At 37.9% G+C, this 15,470-nt stretch overlaps 1 protein-coding gene across 11 annotated transcripts in view; it reads left to right on the forward strand.

The window, feature by feature from the left end:
* The first annotated feature begins 3,317 nt into the window (after window positions 1-3,317).
* The window catches only part of Ppp1r12b (protein phosphatase 1, regulatory subunit 12B), a 231,207-nt gene continuing 219,054 nt past the window's right edge, over window positions 3,318-15,470 (forward strand). For 4 of the 11 annotated variants that reach the window (XR_259520.2, XR_001236901.1, XR_001236900.1 and 1 more), the window contains exon 1: window positions 3,324-3,843. Coding sequence is in view for 7 of the 11 variants with exons in the window: in XM_013522389.1 (XP_013377843.1) it covers window positions 3,556-3,843 (288 nt within the window). In the remaining 4 variants the exon portion in view is untranslated. Of the gene's footprint in view, window positions 3,844-15,470 lie in introns of all 11 variants that reach the window. The other 7 variants (XR_259519.2, XM_005375216.2, XM_005375218.2 and 4 more) reach the window with 5 other exon arrangements.

The raw sequence follows: 15,470 nt of genomic DNA on the forward strand, positions 1-15,470 counted from the left end.
TTTTTTGGTTTTTCTCCGGTACCAGGAACCGAACTCACGACTTTGCGCTTGCCAGGCAGGCGCTTTTGCCGCTGAGCTAAATCCCCAGCCCCTCTTGTTTTATTTCTTTCTTTCTACCTCAACAGTAATTGTCTCTCAATTACAAATATGTTTTCACAACTGAAATTGATTACTTTCCTGGGTGGTTCTGAAAAAACAGTTCTTTTCAAAGTCTCTTAGAAAAAGTACAAATTATATTCAGTTTTCTGGAAAGGAATCTGTATAAAACTAGCAACTATGTAGTATGGAAGGGAAAATAAAAGAGAAAGTAACAGGAGAGGGGAGCGGGGAGGAAAGAACAAGGGAGGGAAATAGAAAAATAAAAGGAAAAAGAGAAAGGGAAAGAAAGGAGGCATGCTAAGTATACAGTTTCTATTTGTCCACCAGAGGGAGGTAATGTTCACTGATGAGAACAGAGGCTGGAATGAAAAGTGTAACTGTCTACAGGTGTCATTATTTTTAGAAATGAAATATTTCCTATTATAGTTTACTTTAAAAGTGTGTCTATGGAAAATAGACACTTGTATGTGAGAATATTTTCTTTAGATTATTTACTATCCCACTTGCTTAATAAAATGATCCTATAAGTTTATTCTTAAAGAGTCCTGGTTAGCGGAAGATATTTTACATGATGTAAAACCCAGGACCTTAGCATTGAGCTACATCCCCAGGCTTTTTAAAAATTTTTTATTTTGAGAAAATTTCATATTTTACTGACATAACTGTCTTCTAGTGAGGATCTTTTTAAACAGGATAAAAATTTTTTATTTTGAGTCACTAAGTCATAAGTTGCTCAAAACTTGGAAATCTCCTGCCTTAGTATCCCAGAGTGCTGGAATTACAGGTGAGTGCCATCATGACAGGCTACATGATTTTAATTTCGAAGACAACTTCAAATTATCACACAAAGAATGATGTTCTTGTGGTATAATTTTTTGGCTGCCCCAGTTAAATTAGATTATAATAATGATTAGTGCTTTTAGCAATTGCAGCTGAAAGATATATTTCTTTTCTTCCAGAAAAGTATGGACTTAGATTATCCAAGGCACTTAACTATTTACATTTTTCTGTAAAGTCTCTAAGTGGGGTTTTATACTCTTACCACCACAGGAAAAAAAAATGGTAGAAGAAACAAGCAAATACAATAGGAAATATTTCCTGCTTCCTACAACTTCTTAATATTGAGACTGAGGTCTTCTTGTTGAAATTTAAGATCATGTCTCTTGGGAAAGTCACAATTTAATTTGGATTTGGCAAATTTTGGCTTATTTATACAATCCGAACCAGGTATTCTGGTTTCTGAACACAAAAAGAATAGTGTACAGAACTGCCAAAAGAAATGTAATATCATTGGTCACTGAAATTTTTATCCTGTTTAAAAAGATCCTCACTAGAAGACAGTTATGTCAGTAAAATATGAAGTTAAATATATATATATTATATATATATATATCTGCATGAACAGAATATTAAACTGGTGCGTGAAGATTGCAAAGAAGGTTAAGCTTACAGCTAAGTGTTCTTTCCTATCTGATTTAATATCAATTTCTTTTTATAATTTAGGGAGAATTCTATTTGGGAGCTTGTGTGCAATTTTGATTGTCAAGAAGAAGTTAAATTGGAGTAAGAAAAGTTCCCATGTTGACAGGTCAGAAAGTAATTATGAGAAACAAGTTCTATAGTAACTGTAAATACATGAATAAAAGAAAAAAGGTTATATAAAATATTATTTTATGCACATTGTTACATATTATATAAGATACTGAAATACAACTAATATTTGTAAGGTATTCAAGAATACCCAACTTAAAGCATATGGTGGATAGGCTTAGTATTATTCAACTGATATTTTGTATTTTCATTCATTTGTTTATTTATTTATTTATTCAGTGTATAAGTCCCAGTTCATTTCAGGGAAACTGAGGAACAGGTAAAGTTCACATGATAGAGTATAATAAAATTTCCTTTTTCAATGTTCCAATTATTTTTTCATCATTTTTGATGAAAAAATTCAAACATGCAGAAAAGATTAAAGAACATATTTTCTTTTCTTTTCTTTTCTTTTCTTTTCTTTTCTTTTCTTTTCTTTTCTTTTCTTTTCTTTGGTACCTGGACTTGAATTCAGGGCCTCAGACTTGCCAGGCAGTCTCTGTTAAAGAACCTAATATACATATATGTTTTCTTTCACTATGGATAGCACATTTAATTATATTTTGTCCAGAGTTAAGACCCTAGGGCTGGGGATTTAGCTCAGCGGCAAAAGCGCCTGCCTGGCAAGCGCAAGGTCGTGAGTTCGGTTCCTGAGTACCGGAGAAAAAAACCAAAAAAAACCAAAAAACAAAAAACAAAAAACAGAGTTAAGACCCTAGACAGTATAGTTATTAAATCAATCAGATACACATAGGTTTTATAACTAAATTTATATCAAACATAAAAATATTCCATTTTCTTCCTTAGGAGTTTAAGATGTTCCATAGTTTTCTTTCTGTGGATTTGATAAAAAGAGCGTGGATAAAAACATCCATTCTATGTCATAATAATTTAAGATCCATGAAAAGAGTAGAAGAGGAAGAGGGAGAGAGAATGAAAATTCATATTTGTTGCTAGCTGGTATGTGCCAGGGATAGCACAAGGCATTCTTGCATTTATTAGCACATTTGATCCACACGACTACCCTATGAAGCATTATTCTTATATTATGCAGAGGAAATAGGTCATTAAGAAGTCAAGTAATTTGTTTACACATGTGAATTTAATTTGAATTCAAAACTTAAGCTTTTTCTATTACACCTGAATGCATCGTTTCCGAGATAGCTTTTTGGAACCTAGAGTAAAATTATGTTGAAAATTATTTATGTAAAACGTGTAATACTATTTGTGTATGCATACTTCTCCTATTCATACACATTAGCATTTACTGTGATTAGTACATGCCAATGTAATCCTAGATTTAGAACCAGGACATGAATTTGAGTCTATCTTGTATTCTATGTCTAGTTCTCCCCACTAGAAAATAGGGAATGTTATTGCCCTTTTTCCACTCCAAAAGTGTGATATGATAATTATGGAGCCAAAATTAGTTAGTACTCATAACCAGAGTAAACTACGATTCCCAACATGCCCTAAGGAAGAGGCTGACGCTACTCCGAATGACACTTCCAACTTCGGGGCAAAGCTGACACCGAGGTGTCTGGCGGAGAAGAACCGAGCAGTCTGTCCTCGCCTCCTTTCTGATTCATCCAGGGATATGTAGTTCTCTCATAGCTCAGGAGTGCTCCCAGGGCAGGTGGCTTACTACAAGTCCCGTGATGACCCGCGGCCCGGGCAGTGCTAACGTGTTGAAGCCGAGGGAGCGTGCGGGCGGTGCTAGTGGCGGGAAGAGTAAAGATGGCGGTGTGGAGGTCTCCGCCTTCTGCTCCTGGCTGAAGCGCTCTGAGAGAGGCGGCAGCGGCAACCCAAGTCGCACCAGCAGTCTAGTAATAGTAGTTTCAGCAGCAGCTTCAGGGGACCAGAACCATGGCGGAGCTGGAGCACCTGGGCGGAAAGCGGGCAGAGTCCGCGCGAATGCGGCGGGCTGAGCAGCTGCGGCGCTGGCGGGGCTCGCTGACGGAGCAGGAGCCCGCAGAGCGACGAGGCGCCGGGCGACAGACGCAGACGCGCGGGAGTCCCAGGGTCCGCTTCGAGGACGGCGCTGTCTTTCTGGCCGCCTGTTCCAGCGGAGACACCGAAGAGGTAAAAAAGCTTCTGGCCAGAGGGGCCGACATCAACACAGTCAACGTGGACGGCTTGACAGCCCTGCACCAGGTAACTCCCTTTTCGGTCTTATAGGCGTCCAGACTCTTACGGTTGAGCCTGTGACTTACGGTCCTCCAGGCGAAGCGTACTAGTGTCACCGCGGGGCCCTCTTGCGTGGAGACAGCCCCTTTGGTCAACTCGCTTTCATTGTTGGACACCTTCTTCGACTAATCAAGTCTTTCCCGACCCCAGGGTCTTTACCTGAAAGAATAGTGTCACCCAGATGCCTGGTCAGTGTTTGTATTTCCCTCCACCTACTTGAGTTGTCATGGTTACTGGTGATTTGGTCCTCGATGTTTTTCCTATAGATTAGTCATCTTCACTTCTGCCCCGTTGGTGTGCCTGTACATCATGCCATTCCTATGCATAGTATCATTTGCCTGATGGCCTTTGCGCAAATTCAGTTTTCTGCTGCTGTGGCCCCAATATCGAGTATCTTAGATCATTTATAGAGTAAAGCTCTACAGATTGGGTTAAGGCAAGCGGATGTTCTGAAACTACTCCTTTTGTTTTGCTGATTTGCAGTGCTTCAAAAACAGTTCGTATCTTCTCCAGGCTACAGCTCTTAGAACACCCTTGACCTCTCTGTGAGTGTCTTATTTTCTTACCAACAATACTGCCTCCCTCAGGGTTTCCTGTGGAGAACTAAGCTACTGAATCACTTATGTCTGATACCTGTGGAGTGGCCTTTCTTTTTCTAAAGTCCCCTGTAGAAGCCACTGTATATAGCTATAGTATGTGGATTGTTGATGATCCGGTAGTTCTGTGTTTGGTAATATCACCTTTATTTCTTTCACTTATGCAACTATATTCTGTCTGTATTGACTGTCATAGCTAACTTCACCCTCTCCACCCCACTGAACTTCATCAGTTACTTTTCTTTTGCCTTTCATGCAAAGTGAATGTGTTCACATGAGAATCCGCTTCTAAATACTTCAACTTATATTAAGTCACTTCCCTAAAAATATTTAGCCCGTAGCTTAAAATGCTGCACCACGTTTCCATCCCTTCTCTATTCGGTGAAAGAAGCCTCTCTTTTCATCCTATTTTTATCCACTTTTTTTCCTGCTCCTACAGTGCCTCACTGAAGGCAGCAGCCAATATCTGTTAAGTACTTTGTCGTTTAAAAATAATTTTATATTTATTACCTCATGTCTCAGTACTGATCTTCTGAAGTAGATGTGGCAGGTAATGTTTTTATTTCCATTTTACAGCTGAGGACACTGAAGCTCAGAAAAATTGTTACTTGTGCAAAGTTAGGAGAGAAATTGCCTATAAAAGTGTGGTTGTTCTCAGATCTATGTTGCAGCGCTGTATGTCCCACTGAATAAGGAGCTGAGTATAAAATAAGACAGAGGCCAAGAGAACCACATTAAGTTACAATTCTTTTACAGTGCTGAGGATTGATCCTAGGGGCATGCTACCACTGAGCTACATTTCTACGCTTTTTTTAATTTTTAAAATTTATTTTATTGAAAATAATTTTTTTTTGAGACAGGGTCTTGCCTAGTTTGCTGGCTGGCCTCCAGTTTGCTATCCTCTTGTCTCAGCCTGCAGAGTAGCTGGGATACAGGCATGTGCCATTGGGCCTGGCATGTGAAATTTCAATTAAAATTTAAACTTTCTTAAAGTTTCTTAAAGTTTCTGAACTCTTTACCAGGCAAATTTTTTTTTTTTTTTGGTTTTTCTCCGGTACCAGGAACCGAACTCACGACCTTGCGCTTGCCAGGCAGGCGCTTTGCCGCTGAGCTAAATCCCCAGCCCTACCAGGCAAATTTTTATTGTTCAAAAGTATCCAGGACAGAAAGAAGATTGAGATTTGAATTCTGGAAATGATTTTATGGGATCATAGAAGATAGAGAAATGTAATCCAGTTTTCTAGTCCATCTATCCTTTTCCGGGAATTAACATTGGGTGAGGGGCTGGGGATTTAGCTCAGCGGCACAGAGCCTGCCTGGCAAGCGTGAGGTCTCAACTTCAATTCCTGGTACTGGAAAAAAAAAAAAAAAAGCATTGGGTGAGAGCACTGTTTTCTTAGTGTCACTCAGTGGCCTTGTTTCTTTTAGAGTGACTCTGCTAGTTAAGTCTGGTTCTTCCCATGTACATTTTAATGTCAGAAAAACATTCTTTGAGCTCACTCATGGTAGGTCTTCTTCCCATTTAAGGTGACAGCTTTTCTGAGCCTTTCTCCTGAGATGACCACCTTGGCATCTTTCCTTTGTTCTTCTTTATCGTGCCCAACTGTGATGTACACTTTTTATGTTTAATATTCTCTTGAAATAGAATGAAAGGAATGGGCTGACAGCTATGGATTTTCTTTTTTTATCATCTACAGATACAGTAGAGGTACTCCTTCACATTAACACAGCTGGCAATGAGTTTAATAGGTATACTCAAAACTAGACAAATGTAGCAGATTAAGTTGCTCAAAGATTGGAGGTCAAAACAACCTTCTGTTGAGAAGCAGTCTCTTTGAATCAAGACAAGGGGCTTTTTATTGGCTTAGGAACTGTTCTACAAGTCAGTTTATAAAGAGTTACAATGTGTTTTTCCAAGAAGAACTGAAGAACTCTTAAGTATGTAAAGATTATTTTTAAAATGTAAAACTGGCACTGCCAATAGCTGAGTTGCCTATGTTACTGATTTCCCCCTCTGTGAAATGGACAGTGAATAGTACAGGTATCTGAGAAATATTTGTCTGTTATATAAGCATGATGTGCATTATCTGAATGATTGCTGCCTTTCTCTCCTTTGTTTTAGCCATGACCACTTGACCAACTGTTGATTATTATGGTGGTATATTGAAAGAAACACCCATGTAATATTGGGGAACAATTTTCTCCTTGTCTCACAAAATCACAGTAGCCCGTTTGTACTGCAGATCTTAGTGCCTTAATGCTACATCTGACTTAGAGACTTTTCTTTCTTGGCAGCTTTTGCAGAGGCCATGAGGTGTTTGAGTGAAAGATAACAAGCTCCAGGAGGCCTATTAATAACACTTGACAGAGACTGGGATAAGAACTATCTGAAAAGTTAGACCAGTTCTCCTGGAAGCCTGAGGTAGACTAACTACATTTAGGGGCCTAGAGTCCTCAATGAAAAAAGGGGTTAATCTGATTATATAACCCGGAAAGCATGTGTTTGCTCACAAAGAAATTTTGTTTGTATGTATACATTATAAAGAAGGAGTGTGTATGTTAATAATTTGACGAGGCCTTTTAACATTTCTTTTATTTAGTAAAGATTGCTCGTTATTACCTATTTTGGTATCCTTAATCTTATGGTCTTGAGTGCTAGGCCCATATCCAGGCTTTACTGACATTATCTACCAAATTACTGGGTTATTTTAAGAGGCAAGAACTTGCTTTTCAGAAGGCAGATTTTCTAGAATACCCACATATTCTTACAGCATATTTGGCACTTATATCTGTGTTAGGTGTGGTGAGGGGTGCTGATGTCAGTCCCATCTCTTCTATAGTCCAGGCTGATCATCTCTGTTTAGAGAGATACCAAGGAGATCAGAGTAATTATGTACTTGACATAGTACAGTTGGCCTCATAATGATCTCAGGATCCAAGTTTGGTTGCTCAGGGTCACCCCAGACTGGAATTCAATGTATAATACCTTTGTCATTGTAGAGCTATCTCAGTCTGACCCTACCCTCAGGGAGGTTAAAATTACATACATCTGTGGAAGATAGGTAGAGATCGGTGCAGATTAGGAGGGCAGGTTAGGTGGAGCAATTTATATTCAGCGTGAGACAGAAGAAAACTAAGATGACATGGTTAGTTCCATATAAAATCGTTTGTTATATATGCTAACTTATGTGGTAAAAGAAAACTTGTATTCCTTGCTCTTTGATTCCAACTTCATTACTTACGCCTCTCATGTTGTGTGAAGTAACTTTTGCTTTACCCTAAGTATTGATTGATTTGGTTTAGTATCAGGACCCATGGCGGTAAGGCATTCAGAAAATTCTGTTGGCTCCTTAATTATTGTGCATCCCGAACATTTATCCGTCCTGATTCATTCTAGTAACCCACCTCTTCAAGTTGATTAATAAGATGCATCAAACTGTGTTGGGCACCTGGCTCATTGCTGTGTGCATATTAGTACCAATTAGTTTCCATCCCATAGTTGACCTCAAAGCCAGATTTAGACATTAGACATTTTTTTTATTTTGGGGGGAAGTACAGATACAAGTGACTTTCATTTATTCCAGCCAAATTTTTCTTCCATATTCTTTTTTTTGGTCTTTTTGAGACAGGGTCTCGCTGTGCAGTTCAGGCTGGCCTTGAGCTCACTTTATAGCCCAGGCTGGCCTCGAACGCACAGGGATCCTCCTGCCTCAGCCTTCCCAGTGCTGGGATTACAGGCATGCGCCACCATGCCCAGCTTTTCTTCCTTATTCTTAAAGTCCTGTGAGTAGCTATACACTGGCATTCAAGCTTTTAATCTTTTCTGTGAATATTTAAAAATAGGTAGACTGTCAGTGTGTATAGATTAAGCACAGCTTCACTGAAAGTAAGGAGGTAGATGGATCTTGTTGATAAAATTATTTTCTGAGAAAAGTAGGAAAAAAATGGAAACAGAGCTTTTGTAAATGGGGAGGGATGAAGGGGGTTGAAGGGAGGGTAGGGGAATGGGGGAAGAAAAAGAAGTGTCGTGTACAGGTACAAATCCTCTGTGATGAGTGTGATCATTATATACACCTAAAATGGACCAATAAAATCTGATTGGAAAAAAATAATTACTTTCATTTTTAAACATTTAACATTATCATCATTATTGCTATTATTTTTGTGGTACTGGAGATTGAACTCAAGGCCTTTGCACTAAACTACATCCCAGCCCTTTTTTATTTTTTATTTTGAAACAAGGTCTCATTAAGTCTTATGTTGCTTAGGTTGGGCTTGAACTTGTGGTCCTCCTGCCTCAGCTTCTCAGAATGCTGGGATTATAGGCATGTACTACTATACCTGGCTAAGTATGTAAAAATTATAGTATACTTTACATATGGTAAAATTAATGTTTTATTATAAAGTTCCATCAATTTTGTACAGGTGTATAAACAAAATATGTACAGGTGTATAACCTCTACCACAATTAAGATATATATTACCATTGCCCTCATGATTTCTTTGTGTTTCTCTGTATACAAGCCCTTCTCTGTGGCAGCCATTCATCAGTTCTCTGTCCCTATAATCACAATGCCATATAGACAGAATCATGTAGTATGGAGCACTTGGAATCTGGCCGCTTTCATTCGTCATGCTGTATTGGGATTCACCTGTGTTGTTGCATGTGTCTCATTTTCTTTCAGTCTTCATTGATCATTGATATCATTTCATCATATGAATGTACCACAGTTTTATCATTCACTGGTTGGAGGATATTTGGATTATTCCCAGTTTTTGCTAATAATAAATCAAACTGCTATAACTATTTGTATACAAGTTTTTTTTGTTTGTTTGTTTTTGGAGTTAGGGTCTTATTATGTAGTTCAGGGTGGCCTTGAACTTTCGGTCCTTCTGCCTGTGCCTCCCAAATGCTGAGACTGCAGGTGTGTGCTACACTGCCTGGCTGTATACAAGTTCTTATGTGTGCACATTGTAAAATTTCTTTTAGTAACCCCCTACAAGTGAGATAACTGAGGCTTGTGGTAATGAATGTTTATAAGAAATTGTTAGTTTTCCAAAGTTGCTGTATCATTTTGCACTTCAAGCAATACTGTATGAATCCTACTTGCTTTTCATACTGTGATAGTTACCTTGGGCTGCTTAAAAATGTACCATAACCTAAATGGCTTAATTAACATTCACTTCTTCCAGTTCTGGAGGTTTGAAGTCTGAAATCAGGATACCAGAAGTGTTCTTGATGAGGCTCTTCTTTCTAGTTTGCAGACAGCTGTCTCCTTGCCATTTCCTTACATGGTTGGGGGCAGAGAGAGTGAGATCACATTCTTGTGTCTCTTGTCTCTAGGACACAAATCCCATTTATGGGGGCTCTATCCTTGTGACTTAATTACCTTCAAAGGTTCCATCTCCTAATACCAAGTTATTTAGAATTTCAGCGTATGAATTAGGAGGAGGCATTCAACCCACAACACTTCCTTGTCTGGTGTTAATATTGACTTTTTAAAAAAGCCTGTTTTTAATTTTGGCTTTTTGAGACAGTGTCTGGCTATGTAGTTCAGGCTGGCTATGAACTCACTTTGTAACTCAGGCTGGCCTTGAACTTGTGGTAGTCTTTTTGCCTCAACTTCCCAAGTGCTGGGTACGGCATGTGCCACCATGGCTAGTTTAGAAAATACATTTTAATAGTTTTTTAATAGCATGTTTTAAAAACAATTTAGTTATAATACTAGTAATAATAGAAGTAGCAGCAGTAGTGGTAATAATAGCCCAGTAGTGGTGATAATAACTTGCACTTATATGCTCTAGAATTTACTCTGAGTTAGGGTCTGTTCTAAATGCTTTAAAAAATCAACACACGTATACTACTCAAAACAACTCACAAAGTAGGTACTTTTATTGTTTGAATTTTACACAGGTGGAGAAACTGAGATGCTGCCCAAGGCTATATAGAGCTAGAATTTTAAGCCCAGGAAGTCTGATTGTAAAGTACATGCTTTTAATGTTATATTATATTTCCTCTCACCAGATTGTATTGCCTTTCCTTGGAAACAAAAACAAAAATAAAGGAGAAATTGAAAGTATAAAGAAAAAATTTAGAGTGACTAAAATAGCTGCCTGGTTGGAGATAAATACCAGTTATATTTTAGTGTAGTCCTTTCAGGGAATTTTCTCAATGTTTATTTTATATATATTATGTATATATAATTGTATAATATATAAAATGTTTCATATCTATTGTATCATATAATATAATTGTTATATAATTAGATATTATAAATATCCATCTCTATATTCAGTGTACATGCATGTGTATGAGTATGTTCACAAAGTTAGAGTTGACATTTTAGATTTTTTTCATGTCATTTTTGCTGTAATCGTTTTCCTTTATCATTAAATAGGCTTTGAGAGTAAAGTGTTTTATATCTGAATATTATGCCATCACTTGTGTGTGCTCTAAATTTTATTAGGGGCTTTATTATATTCTTAGTCTATAACTAAAATTGCATGCTTAATGGTAGATTGTAACTATATATTACAGTTTCTGTCCTTAGGGAACTCATAGTCTAGTTGGAGATAGATACATTAAAAACTCCAGTTACCTAAGAGTGTTAAAATCTGGGATACACAAGCAAGGATATGACCTGAGTGGAGGGACTAAGGAAGGCAGGCTAGGATGATCAGCAGTCTAGGGCAGTAGAGCAGTGTGGCAGAGCAGTAGGACCGAGTATGGTGTGTAGCAGAGGACACTGGGGCATCTTCATGGTTGTGTTTGGAGGGTTGGAGATGAGAGTGAGGATGACATCCTAGCGTGCTGTGTACATCAAACATCAGGCCAGCAAGGCCTGACAGACTTCTTGGTGGGGAACATTTGAGGATTTAAGCAGGGACCACCACCAACCAAAGCAGGATTTTAGGACCATAAAGCTGCAGTTCAGTTTCAGAATGAATATAGGGACAGAGGTGAAAGAACCAGCTCTGGGCATGAATGTGAGAAAAAAAGTATAATGTACTGGGTGGTAGTGCTAGACTGTGAGTCTGAAAGAATTGTGGTTCTCAAATAAAAATAGGATTTGGTCCCTTATCTGACTAGGGTCCTTTGAAGACGTCCAAGTTTATCCAGTAGCCAGTATCCTAGAGGCATGTATAGAACTTCAGGTAAATCATATCCCTATCTAAGCTCTAGTTTTCTCTTATTTAAGGTGAGCACCTTGGATATTAATGTAGAGTTAAGAGTTGAAGCAGTTTGTATGGAGGAAGGTGGGAGAAAACAAAAAGAGAAAAGCAGAAAACAATTCTTTAATAGGCAGAATATATAGAACTTCAAGTAGCAGCCATTGGAGAATGTGGTAGGGCCAACACCCCCTCCACCCCCAAAATATGCATGCCCTAACTCCCAGAACCTGGTAAAAGATTCTGCAGGTGTGATTAAAATAAGGATCCTGAGAGATGGAGCACTACTTAAGTGAGGCCAGTGTAATCACAAGGGTCTGCATAAGCGGAGGACAGGAGAGCAGATCCAGCAGGTGGCCCCTAGATGCCAAAAGAGGCAAGGAAGCCTCCAGAAAGAACCAACAGTTTAACTTTAGCCCAGTGAGACTTCTGACCTCCAGAACGATATGATAATAAATTTATGTTGTTTTATGTCACTGAGATTGTGGTGGTGTTTTACAGCAGCAATAAGAAACTCATACAGAAGATACAGAAGAGAACCGGAAAGCACAGTGATATTGAAGAGTTTTATGAAATGGATTGTTAATAGTATAATAGGAAGTTGAGGATGTCTAACAAAAGATGGTTGGATTGTAAGTACTTTCAGAGAAGATAAATTTTTTTTGTCCTATTAAAGATAATGTAAGTTAATATTCCTATTGACTTATAGAAGAAAATAGATTGTTCATTAATAATTTAAATTAGGATCCAAAATATATGACAAGACTCCTTGAAAGCTGACTTCTAGCTAGTTATAGTGGTTTCATTATTTATGAGTGAAGAATGTTTTAGGATATTAAACCTGACATTAGGAGTGGCAAGGTTAGGTCCCTGTTATTGATGGGCTGCTTGCTAGGTGAAATTATTATACTTCTTGGTCTGTTTTAGCTACTTTCTGGCTCGTTACTACTTTCCCTGGAAGGCAGCCCTGGGGGAGCCCTGTTAGGGAGACTAGTGCCAGTGAACAGTTTCCTCTGCCATTTTCCCCTCACATTTCTTTATTGAATGTTTACTCTGTGTCTGATACCTTGCTTCATGTTACTTATTATTCAGCAGTGGATACATTTTAGGAACTAAACTGAATTTTGGGTATGGTCTCCAGAATAGCTGGTTCCTGTGACCACCTATAATAAGGAATTGGCTACATAGTGATGTTTTATTACAGCACTCTGGTTTTTGGGAGGTGCAGGGGAATATTGCATTCATCAGTATTTGTGACTGTCTTTATGCTTATGGGTACAGTGAAATTTATAATATATATGTTTCTGCTTAAAGGTGGTTAAGATTAGTGTTTTTGATCTTTAATAAATCTTTAGTGACTTGATGTAGTAATAATAATCTAGACCTGGAATTTTACATTGGCCAGAGACTTAAAACCTCTTTGAGGTTGCTAATTCACACCTTTCTTTACTAGTTTTGTTGTTGTCACCTGTATATGTATTGGTTGTTTTCCTGCCTTTTTTTTTGAGAGAAAGTCTAGCTTTGTAGTTTACCCTGGCCATGAACTCACTACAGCCCAGGCTGGCTTGGAACTCACTGCTGAGCTGTGATTTAAAAAATTGTTTCTTTTTTTCCCTCTCTTTTCTTCTCTTCTCTTTTCTTTTTTCTTCATTTCTCTTTTCTTTTTTCTTTCTTTCTTTCTTTCTTTCTTTCTTTCTTTCTTTCTTTCTTTCTTTCTCTCTCTCATTCTCTCTTTATCTCTCTCTTTCTCTCTTTTTCTCCTTCTTTCTCTCTCTTTCTTTCTTTTTCTTCCTTCTTTCCTTTTAGAGAAATAATCCAGGCTGTCCTTGAATTTACTACGTAGTCCAGATTGGCCTTGAACTCACGGTGATCCATCTACCTCAGCCTCCTGAGTGCTGGGATTGCAGGCATGCACCACCATGCCTGGCTCCAAAAAATTGTTTCTTAAATCTTAGATTTTAATGAGTTTGAATAAATTTGAAGGGCTTGTAGTTTTATTAGGTATGCAGATTTTATATTCTTTTTATGAGGCAATTCATTTGGAAAACTTAAGCTTTAGTTCTCAATATTAAAAATTGATATGGATAAAATTTCTAATGAAATGTACTTCATTATACTTATGAGATGAATTTATGCAGGAATTTAGAAGGGAAGCTGGGCACTTGGAAAGCTGAGACAGGAGGATTGTTTGAGCCTAGCCGGGGCTGCACATCAAGACTGTTTCAAAACAAAACAAAACAACCCACATAAACAAACAAAAGAGAATTTAGAAATTATTTTTTCTCTGGTATACACAAATCTTATATCTGTTAGAATGCTAACTTGATGTAAATGACAGTATTTTACAGGGCCATACTGTATTGTCTGACATGAACTCTGGATTTTACATATTAATTTTTGGTCTATGACTTACTTTTTATTTTTTAAAGAGCTTTTTATTATGGAGTACCTCAAAATACAAAAACAAAAATAGAATGATCTAGTGAATTTTCGATATTATCAACTCATGGCCAATCTTAATTCGTTTATAGGTCCTTTCACCTCATGCCCAACATATTGTATTATTTTACAGCCAGTCACAGATACCACATGATTTAATTTGTAAAAATTTTAATGTGTAGGTTTAAAAGATTTAATAAAAACAATTATAATTTCAATAGCACACCTAAATATTGAACTCTTTTTTTTTTTTTTTTTTGGTACTAGGAATCGAACTCAGGACCTTGCGCTTGCCAGGCAGGCACTTGTGCCACTGAGCTATATCCCTGGCCCCTGAACTCTTTAAAATCATAAAATATTCAGTAGTATTTAAATTTCTCTGATCACAGATTTTTTTTTAACAGTTGGTTTAGTCAAATCGTGATTCAAAATAGATTTGTATAGGTTGGTGTGTATCTTAAGAATTTCTTAGTCAATGGTATCTTCATTTTTTATCTGCATCTTATTTGTTGAAGAAACTGGGTTGTTTGTACCCTAGAATTGCCTGTAATCTGTATTTCACATGTCCCATTGTTCCCTGGATTTTTTGTAAAGTGGCAGTTATATCTAAAGATTTGATCTGATCCAGATTTGAATTTTTTGGCAAGATTACAGCAAGGGTAGGTAGAATGTACTTGCATCTGGAGGCACAGAGTGTCTAGTTGTCTCTCTCTTTGTGGTTTAGTGGCCACTCATGGCCTGGTAGAATTTTGAAATTTCAAGCCAGTCTTAACCAGATGTGAATTATTTTAATTAATTAATTCTTCTAATCATCACATGTCCTTGTATTGAGCTTCTAGTTAGGACACCAGTTATCAGATCAAAAATATAAATTGTGAATGAAATGGTTAATATAGTGTATTGGCTGTTGCAAGACTTGACTTGAGGCCGAGAATTTAGAGTAATTCTCTCTTCATGTAAATACTGGGCAGTGACAATGCCAGTGGTAGTAAAGGCTGGCCCGGAGCTTGCTACATTGCCCAAGCCGGCTTGATTCTCCTGCCTCAACCTCTCACCTCTTGCCTCAGCTTCCCAATGCCGGATTACAGGAGTGCACTCCACTCAATCTTACAGAAGTTACCCATAGAGTATTTTGAAATAGCATTCAGAATTCCAGTTTGGTAATGTGACTTCTTGGTCCCCATGACAACCCTTGAGCTGAAGAAAACATCAACAGAAAAGCTCCAAGGAAAACTAAGCAAGAGTCAGGACAACTTGCCGGTACAAGAAGAGAGAGCCTTACCGACACCTGCCTCATAACGAAGTGTCCGTTCTGTGTCCGTCAGCTTTAGGCCGCAACTGTGGGGAAATGATAGGGTTGTCTTAGAAAATGGAAGTGACATTTGGGAC

The sequence above is a fragment of the Chinchilla lanigera genome, unplaced genomic scaffold (genome assembly GCF_000276665.1).
Source record: "Chinchilla lanigera isolate Chin_1 unplaced genomic scaffold, ChiLan1.0 scaffold00005, whole genome shotgun sequence".
NCBI lineage: Eukaryota > Metazoa > Chordata > Mammalia > Rodentia > Chinchillidae > Chinchilla > Chinchilla lanigera.